Below are 11,381 nucleotides of genomic sequence, written 5' to 3'. Positions count from 1 at the left end.
CATAACTGCAAGCAGTGCAAGGGTCAGTTTTTATTTAGTCACAGTATATTAACAGTCATGATTTTACAGGGCACACATGCACAAACACATGCACATACCCATACACATATTCTTTTTATTGCTGTCCTCTCTCTCGTTTGATTGCTTACGCACTAGTAGTCACTCAATCACTCTCTCACACGTATGCGCTCTCTCTCTCTCCCCCCAACACTGCCATGTTGTGTCCATCTGTTAGGTTCCATCTTTCCTCGTATCTATCTGCGTCTCCCTGCGTATTCCCTCATGGCTTTGTTAACGCTGCGCTGTCACACATGCGACGCACGCCACCACAGACTGACAGATGCTGTAGTTTAGGGTGTGTATGCTTGTCTGTGTGTGTGTGTGTGTGTGTGTGTGTGTGTGTGTGTGTGTGTGTGTGTGTGTGTGTGTGTGTGTGTGTGTGTGTGTGTGGGTGTGTGTGTGTGTGTGTGTGTGTGTGTGTGTGTGCCAGAAAACTTTTCATTTTGGCTGTGTCTCGCCTCACTGTCATCCCTCGATGGATTTGGCTCAACACCCAAAGTTATCAGAGACTCCCAGCAATGCATGCTGTGTGTGCACACACTTCAGCACACACACGCACACGCATATGTCCACACACACACACACACACACACACACACACACACACACACACACACACACACACACACACACACACACACACACACACACACACACACACACACACACACACTCTTTCCAAATCACGAACGTCCGACATCTGACAAGACAAGCCTGTCCTCCTCCGCAGCTGACTCTGTCTTTTAACTCCTCAAATGACTGACACCATCACAGAGTTATCAGACAGTCAGTCAGCCAGTTCATTAATTGTGATTGAAGAACGCAGGCTCAACTTCCACTTTGTGATTAGAAAGCAATTTTGGTGGTGTTTCTCAGCCTTTACTCTGGGATTGCAGAGGATTAATAGTTTTAATCATTTTGTTTAGATTCAGAGTCTTGCGCGGAATCCATCAGCCGTTCATTTAGAGCACCATCTAGTCAGAAAAGAGTGGGTTTTCTTTTTTTGTCGCGTGGAAAGAAAGCGTGATATCTGCAGGTAAGGCCATTACCATGCTGACAGAATTGCGGCGGTTGACGAATGTGCAGCATCGTTAATTGCTTAAGGATGAGACTGTAATGTCCTCATTAGTTGCTTTGCAAATGCTGAAGGTTTTTTAAATAGCCTCGTTCAGAGCAGGAGCCTCGTGGCTGATAAGGTTCTCGCCTGCAAGCAAGTTCCGCTCCATCTCTCTCCTCTTTCTCTGTAGTTTCAACGACACCGAGAGTGGCTACCTGTTTTAGTAACTTGTCCTGTCTTTCTGTGAGTTTTTCATGACCTCTAACTTTCTACTTCGCTTGGGACTTAATTCATCCCAATTGCCAAGAGTCCTAGACCACAGATTACCGATGGTTTGACCGATATTTTGTCACAATGTGCTACATTTTCTAATACATTTGTAAAACTTAGTTTTGATTAAAGTTTATATTTGAGAACATTTAAAGATGCACTATGTAACTTCTGAATTTCTGAAAAACACTGAGCTGAAGCCTGCCTGCTTTTTCTGGGGAGAAATAGATTGTTTTATTAAACCAGAAGCATGATTGTGTCAGAATTTGTGTCCAACCTACACACAGGATCTAAATGTCTCAATAGAAGAGCAGGGACACCAAATACAACCAAGCCAATTGTATACGGTATATTGTATTAACATACTTTACCATACCGATTGTACAAAATACATAACAGAGCTTCAACTTATAAGCAAAATAGAAATAGAAATAGAAATCACACAAATAACTTTTAGATCGATAAAACGTATGTAAATAAGTAGATAATAATAATATACACACTGACACCGATGGCCAATATATGTATTGGTCCAATCCAATTGACTCTTCATTTAGATGAGTGCTAATTAAAATGATCAGAGATCATCTCATGATGAGAATGTTTCTCACTTAAAAAAACAAACAAAAAAAAAACAGTTTCATCAGAATATAATATACGTAATACTCCTGCAGTTGTGTTATTAAATGAAGAAGGCGATCCCAGAATGAACTTGACGGCCAGAAATCAAAACATTTCCAACATATTGTATGGGTGCACGCTAATGAAATCATGATCCTTAGGAGTCAGTCCAGCTCCTCATTCAGACATCAGTCATATCAAAACTTGACTACTTTTAACACTCTCCTCCCTGTCCTCACGACATGTGCACTTAAGCCTCTCCAACTGATCCAGAATACCGCAGCACGATTGGTCTTCAGCCAGACAAAACTGTCACTTGTCTCCCCCTTCGGGGGGCGGCCATTGCTCAAGCTGAGTGGTTAGTGAGCCCGCCAGGGGAGCAAGAGCCCCATGTTGTCCCAGGTACGATTCCCGGCCAGGTCACCAATGTGTCGATGTGTGTCCCTGAGCAAGACTCTTAACCCCAATTGCTCCCCGAGCACCGTAGAATCCAATGGCTGCTCACTGCTCCTAGCTGTTATAGAATGGATAAAATGCAGAGGACAAATTTCACCTATGTGCAAATGCACTGTGACAAAAACACCCCAAGGCGTGGGGTCGCGTATTCTCCGCTCCCTCCACTGGCTCCCTGTTGCTGCCCGCATAGAGTACAAAACACTGATGCTGGCCTTCAATGCAGCCAAAGGTATGGCACCTCCATACTTTCAAAGCCTGATCGAACCCTACAACCCCACCCGTTCACTCAGATCAGCTAACACAGGGAAGCTGACAGAACCCTTGATTCTACAGATGCCTTCTAAATCAGGAGCTCTCACACTTTATTTAGTTTTAGAAAAATAAATAGCCAACACAATCTAAAATGGCACATGTGCTTTCCTGGTTTTAATGGGTTAACTTCATCTTTATTTCCCTCGTATTTATGTTGGCTTGGTTCTTGACTCTTAGCTCTCACCTGTACTCCCGCCCTACCCCCAATGTTTCGTTCTCACTGCTGTTGTTGTTGTTGTCGCTGACACCTGAATTTCCCTCCGGGGATAAATAAAGATTTATCTTTATCTTATCTTTTCCCTTTCACGTCTCGGAGTCGTGTGTTTGTCCCAGTTTGATTCACATGGCGAGGACATTGGAAGTGAAAGGGATTGGGCAAATCTCTATTGGCACCCGCGTCCCCCCGTCCCCTGAGCACTGCAGAGTGTCATTGGAGATGTGATGCATTTGACTGTTTATCTGGACTGGCAGGACGACCGCAGGTGTTGTGAACGTGGAGCTCCGCAGGCGTCTCCCAGAGCCAGGCTTCTGCTATTCCTCACTCCTCACGTCCCAACCTTTCAACTGTCATTCGCAACCTTTAGCACGAGCACAAGAAATGCACGTTTATCGTCGTTTTGAGCTAGGTTGTTTTTTTCTTAACTTTTTAAATGTGATATGTTGGTGTTGCTCAGCGAGAATTGCAGATTTACAAGCTCACAGTGCGCTGTGAGCTCGTCGGCCTAGTTGTAGTTTCAAGTTTCAAAGTAGTTATTGACAGACTTCAAAGCCCACGTGGGTTTAGGGTTGTGCAGACTTTATGAATTGGTGAATTTGAATATAATACTAATATACCTGTACTGTATATCCACATTGGTGCTCAGTGATGCCCAGTGCTTGCTTTTAAAGATCCATAATATTGGATGACCTTTCATTTGGTTCACCCTGATATTTTGCCAATTTTGAAATGAACATAGCAATTGTTTCTCAGAAACTGCATACTATTGCTGCAGTGATATTTTGTGTATTCTCAAAGTGCGTATTACATCTTAAGTTTGCCAACAAAGCACTTTTTACTGGAAACCTCAATTCAGTCAAATTCTTTGATTGAATGTAGTTTTCTCTCTTCTGAGTACCCATGTTGCTGAATGCATATGAGCATGGAAAAAACAACAACACGGGACTGAACACATTCACACAGAGGTCTAAAATGACTAGTATACAGCTCAGGTTTTCAAAGTGGGGGCCATCAGTGGCGGGTAAATTGTTTCCATTTTAGCCACTCACAACACATCGTGATGTGCTGTGAGCATGTAGATTGGCTATTATCACCTTTTCTTTCTTAGTTTTTTGGACATTTCTCAATAGGGGGGCCGCAGCCAGAGTCTCTGCTATTTTGGGGGCCCTCTGCATGGGAAGGTTTGAGAACCCCTGGTATAGTGGATGAACAGACAGACGTTTTCCATATGTTGTGCGATGGAATTCCCAGTGAAAATCCTTTAGCTCAATACCAGCACTTGTAATGTGCTGGTCCTTCTCCTTCTTTGTATTATTGTCTATTTACTTCTCCACAGGTCTGTGGAGAATATTCATCGTTGCCCTTGTTTCTGTGCTGAGTTGTGGAGCCCATGAGATAAGAGAATAGAACCTGGCACTGACTGTGCCATTGTTCCACTGGTCCGGAGCCTTGTAACTTGCCTGTGTTTTTCTATAGATAACACCGGCTTATTCCATTGTACATTTTAAGGCTGAAGTTACTGCCGAGAGACGAAACTGCAGGGGAAAAGAGAGGGCAAGATAAAGAGGTAATAGAAAGGGAGCAAGGCCTGCCCTTCTGTCCGTCTAGTGCCGTCCTGCAGCTTTGAGCTCTTGGCTGGCGCGGCTGTGTGGTTCACTTCCAGCTTGGCTCTGGTTAGATGCGGTATTCCTTCAGAGAGACGGAGAAAGAAAGCGCTGAGAACGGGGCATAAGAAGAGAGAGAGAGAAAAAGAACAGAGAGGGGGAGAAATGCAGCGATGGGTAGAGCCGGAGGGAGATAGAGATAGATTAACGATAATGGATGGTAGGGTGGTGGGGGCTGGTGAACAAAATAGTTGATGTGAGCAGAGCAGAAGGTTTGTGTTCTGACCCTGGGCTTCATGGTGCACAGAGACAAAGGCCTGTAGAGAACCTTTCATACTCACAGCCTGGTCAAAGTTCAGGTTTCGAACATGCATGCTATCTCGCTGTAACACACTCTGCTGTCCTCCCTGATCATTTTGTAAGTGTATGTTGGCTCATAGTAGCGGACAGAGTATACCGCATCTTGCAATGGGCCTGGTGTACACGATACACCACACCAATAAGATACCCATGTACCTGACAAAATACTTCCAAAACGTCAAGGACGTTCACAGTTATAACACCAGAGGAAGCTCCACAAATCACGTCCAACACAGATTTGGCTCAAAGGATTAAGTTTGTTCTCCTGCTATGCCGCAAAAATGTGGATTGCCCTACCGACGACCTTAAAGGAGTGTACATCCAACTGCCCTGAAAAGTCACTTACAGGTAGGTGGCTGCAACTCAATACTGGTAAAAAAGACAACGCCTATCCTTACTTTCTACTGTAAATACAATTTATTTTGTATTTTTTAACACAAATAATACACCACACATGCTCACACATAACTGCCTGGCCTAACTCGTTGTAACACACTTTATGCTGCCGTCCTGACTGTACGTGTACAATGCACACAAAACACATGAAGTGCCCGCAAACACACAACGCGGCGCGTGCTCATGCATAGCGGCCGGCCTGGCCTTTTCGTTGCTCTCTCCTCCCGTGTGAGTCGAGAGACCCCAAGTCTGGCAGAATGAAGATTTATGATTCGCTGTCATTCTCTTCTTTACAGGCAGAGGGATTTTCATGGGGCTTCCTGAAGCCAGTTCGAGGCTGTTATTTATATATTTCACCCGTGTTATCAAGGGCTTGGGAAAGCGTGGTGTGGCGTTCCTTTTGTGATGAGAGGAGGGGAGGGGAGGGGAGGGGAGGGGTTTGGGTAACAACACAGGACTACAAACCACTCAGTGATGGATTCCACAACACAGACTTTGCTGTAGTGCTTTGATTTATGATATAATACAGAGTGACATGGCGCGTAAGCTACACAATGCGTGCCGTGCACCCCATACCAATGTCGCTCCCAGCTCCATCCATCTATCACAAACCTGCTGTGCCCGGGGAAGGTAAGGGCCCTCAGCACTTCAAGGGCATTGTGATTGAATTAAGCATTAAGTCGTTAGGAGTTTGAGGCGAGGCGTAATTGCAAAGGGTATTTATCTGTTCTGATGAATGAGCCCGAGGTTGCGATTCCACCTCGTGTGTTTGTAGAGTAAATATAACTCGAGAGTGAACTTCCTCCAGAGGCCTGTGCTATGAAGCAATACGTTCAACACGCCCAGGATATTGTTCCGTTATATGTCTTCACTAGCCCTGAGAACTACAATCATGCGGTCACATGATGTTGAACTTTATTTCATCTTGTTCACATAAAAGGGCTGGTGTTTGCAGCGTATGTCTAATGGACAAATCTACTGGCAGCAGAGTGGCATATTTCACAAATGAAGAGCAAACTGTAATATTAGACGAACACAAAGAATTCAAACACATAATCCGGGCCAAAATCAACACGGCTGTACCTGCCAGCTGACTGGCAGGTACAGCCGTGTTGATTTTGGATGATGTGATCATTAAGGCACGAACACTGACTATATTACATTAGCTATTCTACTAAATGAATCTGTTGCTTCCTGTAGATTTATTCGTAGGGCGTGCATAACGATTATAGCCACAATCTTTCAGCTGCAACCCGGCTGGTGTACAACAGACTTGGGAGCAAAAAAATAAATATAGCAATAATTCAAAGTAGTAAGTAAGCTAACTTTCATATTATTAATACAAACAAGTACAAGGCTTTAGTGCTTTAGTACAAGGCTTTAGTGCTTCAATCAGTCTCTGTTGTAGAATGATATGGGTATACAGTACAAAAGCACAACAAAATGGTTTTTCACAGCTCACAACTCACAAATCTGTCACAGAATAACTCACTCGAGACGAGAATCTATACCTCTCATATAAACAAATCATCAGGGAAAGCCAAAAGGATTTATGGACTCTGAACACTTACCCTCCTAAGAGACCCTCTCACAATGTGCACACCGAGATCCACAGGATCTTCTCTGATTATTTTCCAACAGAATTTATTTATCAACATATTTATATACTGTACATGATCAAAAGTAACCTTCTCTTCTTTCATGCTTTTTTAAATAGTTTTAACCTTTTACTGTTTTTTTATTTTGCAAATAAATCAAATCAAACCCAGGTACGAATAACAACGCTGACAATCCTGCGTTAGACCTACCTCGCTAACCACAAATCCTGCTTTGTAGTACAGGCCTCTTGTGGTGATGGTTGTTGTTGTTGTTTGTTTACCAACCCATCCATATCGTCTTAACCTGACGCTGAACGCTGAACTGGGTTTAGCTCCTCGTGGTGTTGGCAGTGATGAGTGTTTGTTGTTGTTGTTTTTAATTCTTTTTTTTTTATGGACCTGTGCACAGCGGCACTCGTCTCTCGTCCTCGTCCTCGTCTTCGTCTCAGCCCTCGTTAACAACTGGGAAAGTGGGAATTAAAGGCAACAAATGAGCCGCTGTGTTTTCTGTGTCAGCTGGGCGCTGTGGGAGCAGATGCTGAGAACATTCACACCTTCATGTCAACACGCTTCCTCTCTCCCCGTCTCCCCGTCTTCCTGCCAGCCCGTCTATTTATTCATCCTTGTGTCTGTACGTCTGTCTCTCTGTCTATCTACCCCCCACCACCCTCCCCACTCTCTCCCTCACTTTTGTTATCTTTGTTTTTCTCTTTCTATCTCTGTATCGGTCTCTCTCACACTCTGACACACATGTATTTGTGTTTGTGGGTTGACATCGATGCGTTAGCGTCTCCAGGACTTAGTCACCTCCCACATTATAGATTCTCCATTACAAGGGGGTTATTTTGAAAGCATTCCTTTTGTGGTGTGTGCTCTGCCAGTGGGGGTGACGGTGACGGGAAGGTGAGGAGGGCAGAGAGAAGAGATGAGGACACGTCTCAGTCTGATTCATCAACGTGTTGTACTGATGTGATCAGTGAGTTTTTCCCGGTTTAACTTTTCTGCCTGGTAGCTGACCTATTCCGCCTTCTTCCCTCCCACGCAGGCCGGTCCCTGTCGTTCCCTCTGAGAGGAAGAGGAAGTGATGTCACGCCACCACCACCGCTTTGAGAGGGACTACCGGGGCCCGTGGGAGCGCAGAGACGTGCGCCCCTCCGGCCTCCACAATGGCGGAGCCAGTCACAGTTGTGGCGCGGTCGTCATCAACGGCAACAACCGCCCGGGGCTCCTCCCTCTCCCCGTCATCCCCTCCCTCCTCCCCACGCCGGTCACCGTTGCCGCGACGACGTCGAGCGGCGACATGGTGGCCAAGCGAGTCACGCCAGCGGGATCGGTCGTCACAGCCTCAGCCAAGGTAAGGATCAATGGACGCTCGCCTTCCTCTCTCGCTCCTCTGGGAAGAACTTTCTCTCTCTCCTCTCTGTCAAGCTGTCCACTTTCCTCTCTTTCAATCCCTCTCTCATTTTCCATCAGGTTTTTTTTTTCTCCGCAATCCAGCTGGCCCTAATCTCCAACCTTCGCCCACGCTTTCGAGGCTTTCCAACTGTCTTCTCGCTTTCTTTGTCTCTCTCCCTATCTCTCGCTCTCGCTCACTCTCTTTCACCATCTTCCAACTCTGCTCTCCAAACTTGCTCCAACTGTGCTCTGTACTCTCCAACTCTCCGCTCATCTGTCTCGTCTCTCCAACTCCTTCTGCTCTGACTTTGTTCGCGTGCTGCCTGCTGCCGTTCCTAACCCTGCTCCTTCACTCCCGTTCTGCCACATTCTCTCCTTCCTTCCCTCTCTCTCTCTCTCTAACGCCCCCACTCTTGCCAACCCGTTTACCTCCATATTTATTCCTGTGTTCTGCCAAATGGCAGGCTTGTCCTCCCCTTGCCTCCTCCTCGCTAATTTTCTCCTATCATTATGTAAACGACCCCGGACAGCGGCCAAGGTTGGTCTTCACTCAGGTGATTAAGGCTCAGTGGCTGTGCACGAGCAGGTGCGTCTCCAAAGAGAATATCTCAAAGCTTCAAAGTGAAAACTTAAAGTTAACCGCATCATTTAATACACCCACATCTATTCTGGGATATGCTATGTTTCTCCTTTGGTCTTCTTTCTTCTTCTATCATTACTGCTATCTTCTGCATTTAGGCCTCGCTTGTTGTAAAATAATACACAGCGTTAAGGTAGCCTATATATACTCTAGGACGGTTGAATGAGCTCTAGGCTGTTCCTCGTGTGACAGAATGTGTTTTGTTAATATATAGCATTTGTGTTGGTTATTGTTTATTTTATTTTAAAGGAGGTTTAAAGCGGTTTGTGCTTTATTTAGGTGAGTGTAGAGAGATCTTACAGGCTGAGAGGGGGAAAGAATGGCTGGAATCAAACAGGGACCATTGATTATAATATTATGTGATGGAAGGTGTGGCGCTCCACCTCAGCATTCCATCTCCCAGGGGTCTAGCTAGCGCATTGTAACAGGGATAGAATTCTGTGTGCTCGGCTGATAACGACAATACGTCTCTCCGACCTACTTATCTACTTGTAAGACGCCTCAGGGCGACATGCGACCTCTGGCCATCTGGCCAGTGATGTATATCGGACCAGTTACCCATATATGGAGACCCTTGGTACCCATATATGGAAATCCATGTACTGTATATGGAGATATGCTGTAAGAGCCCAAACATGCTTACTCAATTATTCGTTATGTGAAAGCCCTATGACATCATGGAGATCCCTGTCTGTAGAACCAGCCGTTAGTGTGGTATGTGGCCGATGTGGCCTCCATATATGGGCATTCCCATATAAAGTCCTGTTAGATATATTGATGACATCAGGGAACTCCATATATGGGCATAAAAGGGATTATGTTAGTGTGACATCACAGTGAAGCCAGAGTGTGATGTTAGAGCGGAAACCCATCCTGTTAAGAGTGGTTCCCCTGACATCACACTGATGTCAGAGCATAATGTCACAGTGATGTGTCAGGGGACCACAGTGTCAGGCATTATAGACAGAGATACGGACAAGCTGTCCGTATCTATGTTCACACACTAAACGTTCACACACTAAACTGCGACCTACTGTTGCAATTATAATTTTTAAGAAAAGAAAGTGCCATATACTGTGCAGAAGTTTTCAATTTCTCCTTTGGTTGTCAGGTTTCCAAGAGCCCTAGCTTGATTTTCCAAGTTCTGTTAAGATCTGTGCCTATAGTCAAACCGACCACGGCTGTACTGAGTCTGTGTGGGCGTGCGAGTACTGTATATGTGTGCGTTGTGTACTGTGTGTGTGTGTGTCTGTTATGTGTGTACTGTATGTATTGTGTACTGTACGTGCATGTGTGTGTGCACTCACTGTGCACATGCACGCGCTCACTACTGTATTGTGTGTGTGCTCACCACCAACTCACCAAGGGATTTACACTGAAGAAAGAGAGAGAGCCCGACATCTCGGCCTCTCCCCCGCATCCATGGATACCATTCATCTTCTTCTTTCAGCACTCCTCCTCCTCACTATCAGATCATGCGGTTTAATTTTGAACTTCAGGACCTCATCCAACCGCCCCACCATCCCATTCTCATCCCATCCCCCCACCCTCTTCGGTCTTCACCACTCAACTTTAATCCTGAGTTGTACTTGGTTGCGCCGTGGTGTCGCGCACCGAACGTCGACGATCTCACAAGCTTGTAGATTGGCTATTTTCAGAGCTTATAGATCGCTCTTTTTCGGTGTGCAACACCGCCGCACATCTAAGTATAAATCAGGCTATGCTCTCGGCGGGCCCCGCACTACAGCCTCTGCCAGAGTCAGAGGTAAACAATGGTGTGGTAATTTAGCCCCCTAAGTGCGCATCATTAGACGTCCTGCTGAATGCAGCGACTGACCACAGACACGCTAAATCTCATCTGGCAGCATGTCGGCCCCTGCCTTTGTGCGGCTGAATAATTACATACATCCGGGCAACGTCTCACCGGCTCCCACTGTGGCTATTGTCATCATTCAATGGCTGCCAGGGCAATTAGGAGCCCTCGGTATAGCAGGGCTTGTATACGTCGAGCATCACCGCTGGTCCCACTTGCAGACACAAAATGCATGCATATGCTGTTGTGCTTTTATTATTTGGTGGTGATCGGCCTGTGTGTGTGTGAGTGTGTGCACGCGCGTTTGAAACGTGTGCAGTTGCACGCTTGCATTGACAAAAAAGACTCACTTGGCGGCTGTGCTGTGCATGTACGCACACACACATTAACGTGCGTGTGCGCGGCGGCTATCAGCGGCCGACATTATGCAGATCCCTCCCTAGATGCCAGTGCTGTCTTTAAGCTTTAGTCAGGGCTTTACCTACTCGCCGCTTTGTCTTTTGCCTTTGACACTCCTTTGTGAGGCGGACGTTGGAGACCAGCAGCGTCGTTTAGAAAGGGAAATACCCAGAGCCTGGGTTC

The 11,381-nt window shown here is 45.8% G+C and overlaps 1 protein-coding gene across 1 annotated transcript in view; it reads left to right on the top strand.

Annotated features, from left to right (window-relative positions):
* The window catches only part of klhl29 (kelch like family member 29), a 373,908-nt gene that overhangs the window by 105,520 nt on the left and 257,007 nt on the right, over nucleotides 1-11,381 (top strand). Inside the window, exon 3 of the mRNA XM_080745146.1 lies at nucleotides 7,997-8,305. Coding sequence (XP_080601272.1) covers nucleotides 8,036-8,305 — 270 coding nt within the window. The 5' untranslated portion in view covers nucleotides 7,997-8,035. The remainder of the gene's footprint in view (nucleotides 1-7,996; nucleotides 8,306-11,381) is intronic.

The sequence above is a fragment of the Nannobrachium achirus genome (assembly GCF_963921795.1).
Source record: "Nannobrachium achirus genome assembly, chromosome: 16".
In the NCBI taxonomy this organism is placed as follows: Eukaryota; Metazoa; Chordata; class Actinopteri; order Myctophiformes; family Myctophidae; genus Nannobrachium; species Nannobrachium achirus.
This window is presented reverse-complemented; position numbering and strand designations above follow the sequence as displayed.